Consider the following 17,377-nt stretch of genomic DNA (forward strand, 5'->3'; position numbering starts at 1 on the left):
CCTTCAGTGGGGGTGTAGAGATTCTCTGCTTTGGTCCAGCTCAGATGCCCCTCTGATTCTGGAGGAGAAGGCGCAGGACATGTGCTGCTGTTCACCCCCTTCCCTCTCCTCTCCATCCCCCTCCCCCACTGTCAGACTGATGCTGTCTCACAGAAGGGGCAACCGAGACCCAGCAAGGCTGAGCAGCCTAATCCCTGGCGTCAGAGGATGCTGGGGCTGGGACTCAGGGATCTCAGGTTCCACCCATGCACTGAGCCACAGGCACTGCGTTACGGTGTGTTGGTCCCCCTGACTTCTCCAGGGAGAGGCCAGCTAGGGCACAGGGCAGGAGGTGGAAGCCGGACCCTCCACTCCCACGGGTGTTCCCCATGAAGGAGAGGGTGGCTGGTGACAGGAAGGAGGAGAGGGCTGAAGCTCTGCTTTGCTGGCAGCTGGTTCCCAGACTCCTGCATGGAAAGGGCAGGAGAGAACTCTGAGCGCTCCGATTAGGCGGTGGAGTGTGAGTACCATTGGTCTTGGCCAACGGGCTGTGCGGCCCGCCTGCCAGACGCTCTAGGAAGGTTCTTCAGAGGCCAGAAGCTTTGCAGGTTCCAGAGCTGGGACAGAGCCCAGTGGGGAGAAAGGGCTCTCTCGAGGAAGTACTGGACAGGAGTGGTGACTGCCAGCAAGGCCCGGCCTGGCTGGCGGCCGGGTCTTGGAGGTAGAGAAATGCTTGGCCTGGCCAGTGGCCCGCTACTCCCCTGTGTCCTGGCAATTCTCTATCTCATTCATTCCATGGAGCGGAGGACAGGCCTCATCCTGTGATCTGTGGGGACGACGATTCCAGCATGTCAGTCAAGAAGGGCCTCCTGGTGTCCAGCCAGATTGCCTTTGTTGTCATTTACAATTTATTTTGGAAAAAGCATGGATTTCAGAGCTAGGTTGGTATTCATATCTCTACCATACCATTTCCACAAGCTGTGTGACCTTAGGAAGTAAACCCGCCTCTCTGAGCGAAAGATCTGTGAAATGGGGGCGATTATACTTACCCTCTTAGAGTTGTTTTGTTCCAAGGACAGAATGCCTTTCAGTGTTTAGCACCGTGCTCAGCACATAGAGGACACTCAGGAAATACCGTCTCCTTTCTTTTTCCGTCACTGAGAACAACCCACTTCAGCAAGTGTCACTGTAGGATTTCTATCTTCCTTAAAGCTGACATGGCTTCCTGCTTCGATTTGTCCCAAGCTGTTGGGGGAGCTCTTGGGCCTTTGGGCGAAGGCTGAGGATCCCCCGTGGTGGGCAGCAGAGAGTTGAGGGGGGTTGGTGACCCAGGAACCCTCCAGGGAGGCAGCCATTCCAGGTGGATGTCGGAGCAGCTCTGAGGGCAGAACTGGAGGTTGGGGAACAGGGAGGTGTGGGCGGTCTCCTTAGGTCACCTGGGGCAGCCCCACCTGGCCCAGACGCTGCCCGGGGCTCTTTCCCTCACAGTCCTCAAAGCTTGCCTCTGAGCTAGCGGGCACAGTCATCTTGATTCAGTCACTGCCACTGGTCAATTCTGGAAAAGGAGGGGCCGTCAGGGATGGGGGGGCAGGTCTGAGGGTGGAGGCCTGGACGGGGAGTCAGAGTGGACAGTCGGAATGGAAGCAAAAGGCAGAGACGCCCCTCACCAGCCTCGCTCATCTGGGCAGCTGGTTCTGCTCTGCCACTGACTTGAGTCATGTTCTCCAGCAAGCCTCTGCCTAACCCACGCTGGGCCTCAGCCTCGGCCCTACCTGGAGAATGGGCTTAATGCACTGAAGACAGTCACCTTCCAGAAAAAGAGCTGGTGATACTAGAACACACCAACCCCAGAGGGCTCCAGCAGGCAGCCTATCCCGCAGAGCTCTCCAGAAGGTTCTCTATCCATGCTGCGGGAGCTCCTAGCCAAAGCAGCCAGGTGGCTATCCAGCACTTAAAATGGGGCTGATGTAACCTAATGTAGAACTGAGCCACTCATCTTTTTATTTAATTTTGATTAATTTAAATATCAAAGATGCTCAGCATCATTAATCATTAGGAAAATGCAGATGAAATCTATAGTGAGATTCCTTCACACCCACAAGGACAACTATCCTAAAAATGACAATACTGTGTGTTGGTGAGGATGTGGAGAAGTCGGAACTCTTATGCTCAGCTGCTGGGAATGAGAAATGGTGCAGACACTTTGGAGAACAGTCTGGCAATCCCTCAAAATGTTAAGCACAAGTTACCATATGACCCAGCGTTGCACTCTTAGGCATATATCCAAGAAAAATAAAAACAGATGTCCATATAAAAACTTGTCCATGAATGTTCATAGTAGCATTATTCATAATAGGCAAAAGTGGAAACGAGCCAAGTGCCCATTGAATGATGAATGGATAAGCAAAACATGGCCATCGATACAATAGGATATTGATACAATAGAATATTATTCAGCCATGAAAAGGATCAAAGGGCTGATGGACACCACAATATGAAGGAGCCTTGAAAACAGTGCTAAGTGAGAGGAACCAGTCACAAAAGGCCATGGTGCATGATTCCATTTATACAAACCATCCAGAATAGGCAAATCTGCAGAGTCAGATTGGTGGTCACCAGAGTTTGAAGCAAGGGAAAAATGGTCAGAGATTGCCAATGAGTACAGGGTTTATTTTAAAGGTGAAAAAAATATTCTGGAATTAGGTAGTGTGATGGGTACACTTTGCAAATGTACTAAAAATCACTGAATTATATATGTGTGTGTATTTATATTTATATTTATTTTTATTTTTGGTACCGGGGATTGAACTCAGGGGACTTAATCACTGAGCCATATTCCCAGCCCTTTTTTTATATTTTTTATTTAGAGACAGGGTCTCACTGAATGGCTTAGGGCCTCGCTAAGTTGCTGAGGCTGACTTTGAACTCACAATCCTCCTGCCTCAGCCTCCCAAGCCCAGCTTGAATTACATATTTTGAAGGGGTGAATTTTATCTCAATTCACATAGAGGTTTTTGTATATCTCACCTTCTTGGCTAGTGGCTCCAGTATCAGACAAGGCAGCTCTGGAGTCGGCATCCGGGTTGCGATTCTGGCTGTGCCATTTGCTGTTATGTCGTCTTGGACGGGGTACTTCGTATCTCTGGGCTTTGGATTTTTCAACTACAGAATGGGGAGAATGACTCGGCCACCTCAGGCTTGTCATGAGGATGGAAAGGGCTCATATACGTAAAGCTCTAGAGCAGTGCTTGGCCCACAGCGGAGTCATCCGCCACTAGTTTCTAAACCAGAAATCCCCCAGGCGTCTTCCAATTGTCCTGTGCACTTGGGCCCCACCCCTCCCCACTCTCCCCCACCACCTCCCCTGCCTGCAGATGGTTGTCTCCACTGTGTAAACTGTTGCTATAACAACCACTCCCAGCTCCCAGCAGCAGTGACGTCATTGGAGCAGGGTGTCACATGAAGGGTCTGAGCGACATTGATAATGGAAAACCTTTTCAGTAAAGCCTGAGGCTCCCTGGGCAGAAGAGTCAGGGCCTGTCAGGGAACAGGGGTCTGTCTGTCTGTGTCTCCAGGCTCAGGCAGGCAGGCAGGCAGGCCATGCTTTGCTAGGAGCCTGTTCTGTAAGCCCAGCCCAGAGTTTCAAGGCTTTAAAGGAGAGAAGGCTGAATGTGCTTGACCTGACATTCAGGGGGAAATGGGGCAGGAGGTGTTTCTCTGGAAGCAAAGAAGACAGAATTGACAAAACTAGGACTCTTTCCAAACAGGGCTGCAGGCCAGGGCCTCTCCTGGTCCACAGCCCTTAGCATTGATTGCCCTTGACCTAACAAGTCCTTCCCTAAGGCGATATCCGTGCTAGGTAAGATATTAAGAAGTGTCAGTCGCTTGGGCGCTGTAACACCGGCAATCCCAGTGACTTGGAAGGCTGAAGCAGGAGGATCTCAAATTCAGTGCCAACTTCAGCAACTTAATGAGACCCTGTCTCAAAAAATAAAAAGAAATGGGGTTGTAGCTCAACGGAACAGCACCTTGGGTTTAATCCTCAGTGCCAAAAAACAATAAGAAAACACATGAATGGCTTTCCCCTGGAACTTGAAGTTTACACCATAAGTTCTCTGCACAGGCTGAGCAAGACTGAGCTGCTCCCAAGGGCCCAAGAGAGCTGTGTCCTGACCAGTCAACCATGTGCTGTGCCCTCTGGTTCACTTCCTGCCCTCAGCTCACTGCAGAGAGAGGATCACTCTTCCTAGAAAGGGCCACAGTGAGCCAGGCATGGTGGTGCATGCCTGTAATCCTGCAGAGTCACAAGGATCACAAGTTCAAAGTCAGCCCTGGAAAATTTAGTGAGACCCTGTCTCAAAATAGAAAAAAAAAAGGGCTGGGCATGTAGCTCAATGGCAGATCACTTGCCTGGCACGTGTGAATCCTGGGTTCAATCCCCACCAGTGCTGAGAGAGAGAGTGAGAGAGAACACCATGGCGGGGGAGAGGGGATGACTGTCCTCTCTTCTCATCAGGCAGGCTACCTGCATCAAGAGCATTGTAGAGGAACAGAGATGAGACCTCCGCAGCACAGATTTGAACTCCCATCTACTTCCTCCGGCATTGGGGTGCCTCAGGGTCAGCTGGAGTCTCTCTGGAACTTTGACCCCCAATCTGAACTTGCCACATGGGTCCCCAGAGCCCTCTCACGTGCCCAGGGCTGGTTGGCTAATTCCTTCCCCAAGAATAAAGCAGGCCCGGGCATAGGCACTGCAGCCCTTGACTCTCCTCCCAGGACCACAGAACGCCCCATCCCACCCACAGGCTGGGGGTCCAGGGGAGGATGTGCCGAAGCTACGAGTATGGAGCCTGGGAGGAAAGGGGCCAAGCCAAGCCGAGTGCTGAGGAAAAGAGCCTTGTGCCTGGGAGCCAGACAGCTGCGGGTCCTGCAGCACTGCGGCAACTTCAAGGCCACAAGCGGCTGAGGACCGGCAGCGCCCCCTTGTGGCCCTTCTTAGCAATGACCCCAGAGACCCCGGCGGGGACTGGAGTGGGATGGCGTCCTCTGGCTGTAAGATTAAGGAGCAGAATTTAGGTGACTTTTTATCTGAGGTCTGGAGATGTAGCAGTGGGCTTTGCCAGAGAACAGACAGTGGGCTTGTGCCCAGAGACTGGATTTGGCCTGAAGACTGGGGACATTTTTCCTGGCCACCTGGCATTGGGAAGTCAAGACCTGGTTTTGTGATGGACATTCTAGTCTAGTGGTATGCAATAAGAAGTGAGGATTTCCCAAAATGTGAACTTCTGATCACATCATACGCTATGGGAACTGGTAAAGCTTTGGCTTCCTGGGACCCATCTCTAACTGCTGAATCAAAATCTCTGGGAGTGACATTCTGGCATTTGTGTTTTTAAGACACTCGGGGAAGAAACATATTCACATGGATTTTAGCCAAGTACAAAGCCATAGGGTCAGACTGGGTAGGGGCTTGGGTGTCCTCTACCCAACCTCTCATTTACAGATTTGCAAACTGAGGCTCAGAGAGGGGAAAATTTACCCCAAGGCCCCACAGCCAATTAGTGTGTGCCCTGGGGAAAATCAAGCTAGAACTCTTCCATGTGCCCTAAGTTGCTTTGCCCACATTTCCCGCTTCACAGTTCCACTTAGCCCAGTGCCCACACATTACCAACGTCCCTAATCTGAGCCTTTTCATTCACTGAAAATCAGAACTGTTGGCGACCTGGAAAGATCCTGCCTGGTGGTTCCAGGCCAGGGTGGCAATGCATGCCCCTCTCTCTGGCCCCAGATTTGCCTCTGGATCCTAATTTTCCTTTGCCCATCTCACACACCCACCTGGCCAATGCATGATTTCTTTTGCCCTGGTGTTCTCTGGGTACGCGACCTGGGCAGCATCACACAACAGAAGGTCCTTGGGACCCTTGGCTCCAGCTTGACTCTCTCACTGATTGAGCAGGTCTGGGATCCTTGGGGACAAGGATAAAATCCCTGGGAGCTACTCTAAGGAGCAAGAGCACTGAGCAGATACAAGCTTGTGATCTGCTGCGCTGTGGGGTTCTGTGACAGCCGCCTCTGCCAATATTGTGACTTAAGTGGGGGGATAAGTGGAATGATAGGATTAGTAACAGCATAAATAGTCCTCTGCCTGCACGCTCCATGGAAATGGGGTGCCTCTGGCATGGAGGCTTACCCACCCAGCATCGGGGCCTCGGAGTTCAACAGATGGTGAGGAAAGCAGTGGACAGAGGGGTGGAGTTACCCTAGGGGCAAGTTGCTGTGCTCTTTCTGATGTCGGAGGAGACCTGTCTGCTGGGTCAGCTGTCAGCTTTCAGACCTGTCCCAGCTCCACTGCAGAGCCGGACCTGCACAGACTTCAGGGTGGGAAGGAAGCCAGCCTGAGGCCGCTGGTGGCAGGACCTGAGCGGTGGGCGGAGACCTGGGATTTGTGGGTAGTCGAGGAGCAAGCTGCAGGGGCCTGCAGAGCCCTCTCTCTCTGGCTGGAGTTTGAAGGTTTGTGTCCTTGAGTGGAGGAGAGGGATAAAAATGATTCAGCTTCCCAAAGACTTCTCACTCCCTGCAAACACAAAATGGTTATCAATGGACACTGGTGGTGATGTGTTCAAATAAGCTCCCGAGAATCTTTTGCACTTGCTGTGTGAACTACTCCTGGGAGAAAGTGGCCCATTGGCGAGGGCTGGAAATCTTTCTGTTAAAGAGACATTTGTCTTTGGGGCGGCTTCTATTAAAATGATATTTGACATGTGTGTACAAGAAGCCCCAAAGTATGACAAATTTCAGAATTTAAGGGAGAGACCTGAACACTGTCCTGGAGATAAAATAGGGTCAGGGTTTTTTTTTTTTTTTTTTTTTTTTTAATACTAGGGCTTGACCCCAGAGGCGTTTTACTACTAAGCCACATCCCTAGCCTTTATTATTATTATTATTATTATTATTATTATTATTATTATTATTATTTTGACACAGGGTCTCACTAAATTGCTTTGATCTCCCTAAGTTGCTGAGGCTGGCCTTGAACTTGTGATCCTCCTGCCTCAGCCTCCAGAGTTGCTGGGATTATAGGATTGGTAACAGCATAAGCCACCATGCCATCTCTTCTTGAGAATTGTTGAGAACGTGTGTGTGTGTGTGCGCACGCATACATACAGAGACAGAGATATGCTTAATCCTTCCTGTTTTCAGATCACTTACCCTCGCCTGGATGTCTAAATGGACCTAGTGCCATGGTTAATTCACATTGCAGTTCATCTCCTCTGCAGATACATCTCAGGCCCATAGTGCTGAGCTGCACAGACAATGGTGGAATGAGCCCTGCGTCAGGAGTCACTCCTGCCCTGCCACTCACTCACTGCCTAGGTTCCTTCTCTGGGCCTGAGGGATAGGTTGTTTCTAAGCCGCCCCAAACACAAATGTCTCTCTAACACAAAAATTTCCAGCCCTAGCCAGCAGGTCACTTTCTCTCAGGAATAGTTCATACAGCAACTGCAAAAGATTCTCGGGAACTTATTTGAACATATCACCACCAGTATTCGTTGGTAACCATTTTGTGTTTGCAGGGAGTGAGAAGTCTTTGGGAAGCTGAATCACTTTTATCCCTCTCCTCCACTCAAGGACACAAACCTTCAAACTCCAGCCAGAGAGAAAGGGCTCTGCAGGCCCCTGCAGCTTGCTTCTCAATTACCCATAAATCCATATAAGTCTGTAAAATTGAAAGGGTGAGACCAGCTTGGTGGCTCATTCCTATAATCCCAGCTGCTCAGGAAGCTGAGGCAGGAGAATAGAAAGTTGGAGGCCATCCTGGGCAACGTAAGAAGACCCTGTCTCAAAAAACAAAAAAGCTGAAGACATAACTGTGGAAGAGCACTTGCCTAGCATGTTCAAGGCCTCAAGGCCCTGGGTTCAGTTCCCAGTACGGTGATGCTTTCAAGCCCTGGAATGGTATTACTTAACGTTCTCCCTCTTGGTTCACTTCTACTCCTCCTGTTGGTCCCCACCATGTCCAGCCTCTCACAGCAAAAGCCAGCCTAGAAGTCAGGTGCAAATCCAGTCCTCTGTGGCCTCTGCTCTGGGCTAAACTGCTCATGTGGGTTTGCGAACATTGGTGGAAGTAATTAAGTTATTGCGGTTTACTTAATTGTCAGCTAATAATTAAAACTTTATAGAACGTGGGGAAATCTGACTGCTGGGTGATGGATCCCCTGGAGCCTCCTCCTTCCCAAACTTCCCTGCCTCTGCCAGGGCTCTTGCCACAGTGGGAGGCTTCCCCATCTATTGCTACACCATATTTTTGGACTGCTGGTCTCCGGGGCCCCTGAGGCCCAGCACATCCCCCAGCTGAGATTGGCTCCCAGAGAAGTGGGTAATCAGACCTAACAATGCAGAGACAAGATCTCATTGCTACCCCGTCTGTCCCCCAGTTCCAGGTATGCGGGCCTCACCCAGCCAGAGCGAGGTCCTACCCATTTGTGAAGGAAAGGCAGGGAACCAGCCCCAGCACAAGTCTGTGCCCATTGTCATCCAGACATCTGTAGAGTACCTACTGTGTGCCAGGCACCATGCTAAGCACATTGGAGGATTAGCCCTTTAAGCCTCACAGTGACCTTACCACGAGGGTGTTCTTACTCTCCCCATTTGCAGAAAACAAAACTGCAGCAAGGAAAGGTGACTTGTTCATGGTCAACCCAGCTGGAAAGAGGCAGTGCCAGGACCTGAAACCCAAGACTTTCTGACTCTAAGAACTATATTCTTGTCACTACACTGCAGGCCAGTCTTGCTTGGGTATCTCAATCTCTTAATTCTCAGCTAATATTTAAACTTTATAGAGCCAATTTCTTGGTTAGCAAGTTCCAGGTCCTGCCTTCCAGGGGAAGCCCATTTCCCCTCTTCTGACATCAGGGCAACTGGAAGAACCATATTTACATCATCCTCCCATGGCACCCTGGGCCTTCCCTTCTCCCTGTAGCTTCTCATGGTCATCTTTCTCCTTCTTCTACAATGGGACACATGTCCACCCAAATTTCTCCATACAGATGTCTGCAAAATTGCAGAACTTGATGAGGATTCCCACAAACCGTTGTCTGGACCACAAATAGGTGTGTGTGTGTCTGGAGGCATGTGCATGTAATCCAAGGCACCATATTATAGTGGCTTAAACAGGTTTCCCTTTAAAGAGAAAGGACAGAGAGGAGAGAGAGAGACTTTCTAGTGACACAACATCCATTTTATTCCTGGTACTGAAGATTGAACCCAGAGGTGCTTTATCACTGAGTTACATCCTAGACCTGTTTTTTTTTTAATTAAATTAAACAATAAGGAATAACTTGCCTAATGTCATGCCTAGCATGTGGTAGAACATTCAGCAGCCGGGGTTATTTGCACCTGTGTTCCTGCACCTGCATGTCAGATATATTTGATTTTTAACATGGGCAATATACACTCTGTGGTCTTGCATAAGAGCCACTAGTGGGTAGAAAGAAATACCACTCCAGCCTGCATATGCCCCAGTGCATGTTGGGAGGATGCTGCTGACTGTGGCCACTGGGAGTTACCCTGGGGATGGTTGGTCGGGGGAGACTCTTGTTTCTCTTGTGAGCCTGAAGAGCATGTATATCCTCTCCAGTTGCTCCATTTGCAGGGAAAGGCTTGGAGAGGCAGCTAGGGATAACATCACGAGCCTCCCTTCACCCCACAGACAATAGTGTCACCCCAGGACTGGTAGGAGCCCTACGTGGCCTCCCTCCAACACTGGAGGGAGTGTTTGCTTCCCTCTCTCTCTCTTTCTCTCTCTCCCTGGCCCACTCTTGAAGCTGGAGTCTATTCTGCAAGAGCTAAGAGCATGGGCCACTCCCAGGCCCTCAAAGTATCAGGGTAGGTAGTGTCCTGATCTGCCTGCAATGAAGAAGAATGGGGTAGTTTGCTGGCCGAGGCCTGGGCCTGGCAAGAACTGGGTTGGCTTGGACAGGAGCTTGATCTCACTGGCACAAAGGTGCCATGTAGACAGTGTCCTGAGAACTTCCCATAATGTGGGACACCAGGGGAGGTGGGCCACCAGATTCCTCCATCTTTGCTGTGTCTGGCCTCCATTATGACCCTTAAGCCCACCCCACACCCTGACCAATCAGTTGATGGGGACACGTGGCAGCAGCCTCCAAGGCATCTTGGCATAGCCAATAAAACACACCATTGCACTTGGAGGTTTTTGTGGTCTTCACAAAGTAAGGTGTGCTCAGATACTTCCACTCTGTCCCTGGGCCTCACCCTCGTGGGACTCCTGAGATAGTGCTGAAGTTTAGTCATAGGTTGGGGATCAGGGGTGGAGCAGGGTGAGGGTTGGGTATGGGTGAGGGTGAAAGGTGGGGTGAATTCCCTTGCAAATGCAACTTACTCATGTTTAAAAGCTAAAAATGTAAAAAAAAAATGCCTTGGGGGATCATGAATGTGAATGTGAGTTTGCGCCCCCCACCCCATACCTGAGCAAAGCACCTGCAGTCTCTTGGCCCTGAGGCCTGCCCTTCGTATGCTTGCAAGTCCTCTCATCCTTGGGCTGAAGGTGCACAATCCTTCCTGCTTAGGGTTGTGTCTGTCACCCAGGAATGTAGAGGACAGCTGGACTTCTCAGGAGCTCACATACCCCTTGAGCAGAGCCTTGGAGATATAGGGTGGTGTACCCAGGATGACCACCAGGCGGCACTGCCAGGGCATGAGGAAGCCCTAGGGTATAGCCTTGGCAAGGCCAGTCCTGGCCTGGGAGTTGAGAGAGCAGATCCTGGTCAATCTCCCAGCAAATGAAGCCCTGTCGTAATTCCCGCTGCGTGCCACAGACCTCCACCTGTGAGGAGGCTGCCCACAGTTAGATCTTCCTCCATTAGCATCTCTCTGCCATCATAGCTAGTCACCTCCCTGGACCTCATTTCCAGGCATCTTTGGGACTCTAGTTTTTGGCAGGTCTGGAATATTATGGGGTACTCCTGCCCCATACTGTGGACGTGAAATGAGGTGGGGACTAGGGGGAGGGTCTTTGAGGGAAGAGACACGGGGAAAGAGGACACTGTGACTGCTGCAGTGAGAAGATGGACAGAGGGCAGTGTCCCATTCTTGGTCATTACTAGGACGTTAAGTTCTAGATTCCTACCACCTCTCCTCCAGGCCCTCGGTCCTAGAGCATTACAGAATGTAGAGTGACCTTCTTGGACCTGGCCTTTGTGTGACTTCAACAGTTTTCCCCTTAAAGAGAGAGAGAGGACAGAGAGGAGAGAAATATCTTTCTAGTGTCACAATATCCATTTTCCCCCCTGGTACTGGGGATTGAACCCAGGGGCGCTTTATCACTGAGTTACATCCCAGACCTGTTTATTATTTTATTTTGAGAGAGGATCTCACTACACTGCTGAGGCTCACCTTGAACCCTAACCCACCTGCTTCAGCCTCCTAAATTGCTGGGATTACAGACGTGTGCCACCATTCCTGATAGTATCCAGCCATTCTTGAAATATTCATTAAGCACTTACTGTGTGCAGTCACCATGCTTGATGCTGGTGGTAAAGAGATGTTCTGTTATATATTGAAAAAAATATCAGTTTCTTTCTGGGCTCAACTCTGCCCCATGCTTCATGTTGGCTGTGTGATCTTGGGCACTTTACTTGATCTCTCTGAGTCTCAGTTTTCTCTCAGTAAAACAGGACGTCAGCACATATCTCCCAGAAATGTTGTAAGGATTCAACTAGATGATGTATGCCAGTGATTGGGCACACACACAAGTCTCTGAGTAAACTTGGTCACCTTCCCCTTTGGAAATATGTGCGCCTGTCCCTCATCTCTGCCAAGCCCATAGAAGGCATCATCCTGACCCAGAAACCCGTGTCTTGGCAGCAGCTTCTTGATCCCCACATAGGCATTTTTAGAATTAAACCTTAAAATATATATGTATACACTTTCTGACCCTGTCTGTGTTCCATGCCAAGCCATCAGTTGAAACCACAGAGCAGCTCACAAGGTGACGCTCGCCAGGATAAATAGGCATTGGCAGCCAAAGAGGTGACACCAATACTGGACAGAGTGCAGACTGCTGGCACAGAGGCCTGCCATTTATCTCTGTTCCTTGCCACCAGCATGGAGGGCTGGATACTTGGCATTGGCCATGAGAATATGGGGTAGGGGGCAGAGCAGATCCCCCAAACTGGGAAATGAGAGATGGCTGGGCCAGGGTGTGGAGCTTGTCCTAGAGAAGGTACCTCAAAGGCTCTGGAGAGGGTGGCACAGCATGTACTCTGCCCACCCCACGCGGCTTCCCTTGGCCAACAATCATGGCAGCCAGTTGCCAGTGACCTGAGCTCAGTCTTGAAGAAAAATACCGCTCAAGGGATTCAGAAATGTGTCCTGTGACCACCAAAAGGAGCTGGCTCTCCAACTGAGTCCGTGGGTCGGGGAGGGACAGAGGGGCAAGATGGCTCTTGCAGAGGGCTCAGGAGGCAATATGGATGGAGGGGAAGGGAAGTCTCCAGAGAGACAGAATTCCCCTGTTTTCTCCGTTGTTTCACCTTCATCTGTCTCAGTCTGATTCTCCTGCTGCAGTCAGATCTTCCTCCAGTAGCCTTGGGCGATCATAAATGTGAATGTCAGTTTGCGCCCCCGACCCCAAGGAGGCATTGGCGTGGTGGGTGGATTCCATTCAGTGACTCTAGACCCCAAAGTAACAGATAAACCATGGGGCAGGGGCAGGTCCTCTTGGTTAGTGGCCTCGGGGCCTAGCATGGGGCCTGACACCAAGCATATGTTTGATACAGATTTGTTGGATAGGTCAATGGAATGGAGAAGGTTCTTTGAGTTCCTTAGTGCTCAGGTACTCCTCAGGCATTTGGAGTTGATATTCACCCTGGGAAGGAGAGGAGATAAATTTCTGATTGCTGTTGTAGAATCTCATCTGTGCAGGCTAGGGTCATCCAGCCTGGAAACCAAGGTGGAACCGAATGCCCCTGATCCTTTAGGATTCGGAGGCCCCGCACTTGCCTCCTCCTCACTCAGGATTCCACCACCTCTGTGGGCTCTGCATTGCCTGGAACTTAGTTCTGCTCCAGAAAATGACTGCTCCTCTCTTGCGTCTCCCCTCCAGCCACCTTGCCTTTAGGACGCTCTGTGGGAACCATCTTCCTTGAACCCCACAGAGGACCTCAAATGTTCCCAGTCAAGGCCTGGGGCTCCAGTATGCAGCTAACTGTTAGCATCTCTTCCTAACTGTGTGATGAGTGACACGTTGGTAGATTGAAATCTGGTAGGAGTAGTTACACCAGAGCAGTTGGCAAATATGACAGTCACGGAGGCACCTCCTCCAGGAGCCTGTTGTTTAACACTTACCTGTGAATTGCTGGAGAGGCCTTTTCAGGCAGATGTTCTTGCTGACCTCAACCATGGGAAACCTTGCCCATGACTTCTGCTGTGAGAAGCAGGGCCTCCCCCAAACAGAGCCAGAGACAGATCCGACCACCTAAGGGATCTGAGGGCAGTACACCAACAGAGGCCACATCTGCAGCTCCTGCCAAGGTCAGGGCTTCAGAGGGTCCAAGGGCACGTGTCCAGGGCCTTTCAGAGGACCTGCTTTGCTGGCCATCTTTAAGGAAGACAAAAAGCAGGTGACTAACATGCCCAGGGAGCCACCTCTTGGGTAAACGGTCAGTCTCCCCTTTCCTGTGCCCCTGCACTCAGGAGAAAGCCCTTTCCATTCACCCAGCTCTTTCTGCTCTCTCTGCCAGACCCAGAGTCCCAGAGAAAGAGGACAGTGCAAAATGTCCTGGATCTTCGACAGAACCTGGAAGAGACCATGTCCAGCCTGCGAGGCTCCCAGGTGACTCACAGGTAAGCTCAAACTTTAGAGGATCATGCTCTCGGTCATCCTCATCTGCTCCCGGATCTGGTGGTCAGGGCTCCGGGGGTCTCCATATCTCCATTAGGTATCACAGGCCAGCCACACGGCCTGCTGTGTGACCTGCTGTGTGCACAGTTTTCAGAGCCCCTCAGAGCTAGCCCTGCCGGGAACAGGGTATCCAGCATCTTGGCAGCTTCGTCTTATCTCTGCTTGAGTTTGAGCCTAGATTTTGCTTAGACGAAGTAGTTTCAAAATGGCTAGGTAGGGAATGGGGAGCTCAGAGTGTGGCCTGGTGCTCACTCTCCCTCCTTAGACCTCAGTTTCCTCATCTGTCAAAGGGGGCTTTATTTACTAAATATCCCTCATGTTCCCCAGGTCCCACCGTTCTACAATTCCAGAATCCATGCCCTCCCAACATCTGGGGCTCCTCACCCTCCCAACATTTGAGACTCCTCCGTTAGGTGCCCTCTCGTCTCTTCCATTCCCCTGAGGGAGGCCTGAGTGCTCCGCAGGACCCACACAATGTCATTCATGCCCCATGGGTGCACCCGTGGTCCAGCCCTCAAGGAGACCTCAGTCCCTCCAGCTGTGTGGGGCATGCACCCCTCCCACTGCACCTCTCCCTGGAGCAGAGTCCTGGCTGTGGCCTCCAAGTGATTCAGATTTTCCTCTGGGCTCCTCTGGGCTGCCCAGATGAGCTCATGTTGTCAGCTCCAAGGAGGGCAGAGGGCTGGGCTAAGCCCTGGGGGTGAGGGAGGGAGAGTAGGCAGCCAAGGTTGGGAAGTCCTGGGGGGTGGACTCGGAGGCTGTGTGAGGGTCGGAAGCCTCCCCAGTTGGCCTGGAAGAGGGTTCCTCCCCATCTCCTGGGATCGGAAAACTGACAGCAAAGTTGGGACATAGGGTCAACGGGTAAAGAGCTTTCCTTAGCCCAGTGTGTGGCCAGCCCAAGTATCCAAATGCACACTTACGTCCCCTCAGTGACAGAGAACTTTGTAAGCATTTAGTCCATGGTGGGTTTGCTGTGACTGTCGTGGAACTGAACTTCATCCTCAGGAGCTGCCACCCACTGGCCTAGTTCTTCCGTCTTCTTTCCACTACCTTCCCCATCCCCACTCCAGTTCCCCACTGGAAAGTTCTAGACCTTTCCTCTCAGACATCTAAAATACTTTAAATGATAAAACCAATCAAAGCATCCATTTTCTGGGGTTACGCTTCTGCTCAGGCCAGCAAGACTCTGACTCCTGAAAGGAAGGTGATTCTCGTGGAGACCTAGGAAAAATGTGGATGAGAGTCTCCAGGGGCACTGGGACTCAGGCCCCCTTATCTCTGTCTCCCATCACCCTCCCTCTATCCCAGAGCTAGAAACTAAAGTGGGCTCATGAGTTTAGAAACTCAATGGGTAAAATCGTGGACATGTTCCTTCCCCTATCCTGGGAAGTTGCTGGAACATCTCTCGGCACCAAGTCACCCGCCAGCCTCATGCCAAAGAAGCTAGAAAGTGCTTAGTTGCTGAAAGGGTCACACCCCAAATGACTCACCCACAGAGGCCGGGCAGAGGCAGCCACGCCAGTCTCCCTGTGCCCCTGCCTCTAGCCCCAGCTTCTGCTTGGGTATAGCTGAGGGGGGCTGAAGCCTTTGTGCAAAGCTGACTGGTTTGGCAGAGTGTGTGTGGGGCCTCTGGCTCCTGTCTCCCTTTATAGGAAAGGGAACCACCAGCCTGAGGCTGGATTTTCTGTTTACCATGGACCCAGAGCCACTTCCTCTCTTAGCCATTGGTTTATACTATTCCGGTTCCACACTTGGTTAGCCGACACCAATTCCCTGACTTTTTATGGCTCCTTTAGTTTTAAAAGTGCTTTCCATCAATCAGCCAGTCCCTTTGCCCTGGGGTACACAGGACTTATCCATATTTCCTGACTAGAGAAGGACCAACTGAGGCTGGGAGGGAAGGCACCTGCTGGGTGGCACAGGCTGGGAGCAGCTGTGGGCCCACGTGGCACTGGGCACTGGCCTTCAGAGCAAATGCAGCCTCATCCCTGAGGGGCTCTCTGTCCAGAGGGTGCTGCCAGCAAAGTTGCTTTCAGCCAGGCACTCCCAAGGTAACTTTGGACTCTTCCAGAAACCTTTATACCCTTGCTGCTTCCTGTGTTTCTACTGGAGAGAGTGTAGGTCAGGGGCCATGGCTGGAGAGGAAATGAAACTCTGTTCCCTGCAGAGAGGCAAGTCTGGGCTAGTTGTTGGGCTGGAAGTCAGGAACTGAGGGTCTGGGCTAGAGTGCCCCCTGCTGGCTGAGGTCTAGAGGTGTGTTTGGGGGTTACAACAGAACCATGAAAGACAGGAAGAGAGACTTACTGTGCAGAGAGCTAAACAAAAGGCAGGCCAGGAACAGAACTGAGGAACCCGGATGTCCATGCAACGCCTCACCTCTGCACAAACCTCTTACCACAGTCTAAGCTAACTACCCAAGCCCACTGCCCTGGAGAACTTCCCATCCGTCAGCATGGTCACCACCATCCTCGTCCTCCTTCCCTCCCCCCAGTGGTCATGGTCAGCTTGTGTTTATTAAGCATTTACTTTGCAAGGCCCTGGGCTGAGTCTTGTGATGAGAACATCCCACTTCTTATTCAGCAGACTTGTTGTGGGGCTGCTCCTCGTTGACCCACAGCTGGTCACCAACTACACCCTAGGCTCATGCCAAGTGCTGAAATACAGCAGTAAGCAAGGGAGACGGTCACATCACGGCCACAGTCTCTGGCTTCAGGGAGCTTCCATTCTCTCCAAGGAGATGAGGTGTCCAGGTCCACAGTAACCAGAAACTAAAACATCACAGTGTGTGACATAGGACTGCAGAACACAGTGAGCCTAAGGGCTGCTGGGGATCTGGTGGGGAGAATCCAGATGTGGACGGGCCAGGAACATTCAAGAGGGTCAGACATGGCAGTCACTAATTGTCCTACCCACAGGACCCCATTCATTGTGCTGTGTTTTTTTTTTTAATTTTTTTATTTAGAGATAGGGTCTCACTGAGTTGCTTAGTGCCTCGCTATTGCTGAGGCTGGCTTTGAACTTGTGATCCTCCTGCCTCAGCTTCCAGAACCGCTGGGATTACAGGCATGTACCAAAGTGCTTCCCCCCCCACCCATTGTGCTGTTTTGAAGGGCCATTGGCTCCCTCCAGTTCTATTGAGGAAAAAAATAAAATCCTGCTATTTTCAGGTCCAATAAAAATGATTTTAGGGGATTTTCAGGTTTTTCAAGGAACTTTTAAAAACAAGAATAGAAAATCAGTGTCCTCCTCCAATCCCAACCATGAGATCGGTGAAGAAATGGATGCATTCACCAAGCAGATTCTTTGCTTTATGTACCCCCATAGGTTGCCTCAAACCCCATTTCATTTTCTCAATCCTGTCTGACATTAGCTAAGCCAAGGGAGAGAGACCCTACCTAAGGTTGCCTTGAGCTGGCACCACTGTGAGGCTGGGAATGATTGGTCTCAGTCTGAACCCAAGTCCAGGCCACCTCT

At 51.1% G+C, this 17,377-nt stretch overlaps 1 protein-coding gene across 11 annotated transcripts in view; it reads left to right on the top strand.

The window, feature by feature from the left end:
- Window positions 1-17,377, top strand: part of Nav1 (neuron navigator 1) — a 255,035-nt gene that overhangs the window by 140,512 nt on the left and 97,146 nt on the right. For all 11 annotated transcript variants that reach the window (XM_048809666.1, XM_048809663.1, XM_048809662.1 and 8 more), the window contains one exon: window positions 13,743-13,845. In XM_048809666.1, the coding sequence (XP_048665623.1) occupies window positions 13,743-13,845 (103 nt within the window). The remainder of the gene's footprint in view (window positions 1-13,742; window positions 13,846-17,377) is intronic.

This window comes from Marmota marmota, unplaced genomic scaffold (genome assembly GCF_001458135.2).
Source record: "Marmota marmota marmota unplaced genomic scaffold, marMar, whole genome shotgun sequence".
NCBI classification, from domain to species: Eukaryota; Metazoa; Chordata; class Mammalia; order Rodentia; family Sciuridae; genus Marmota; species Marmota marmota.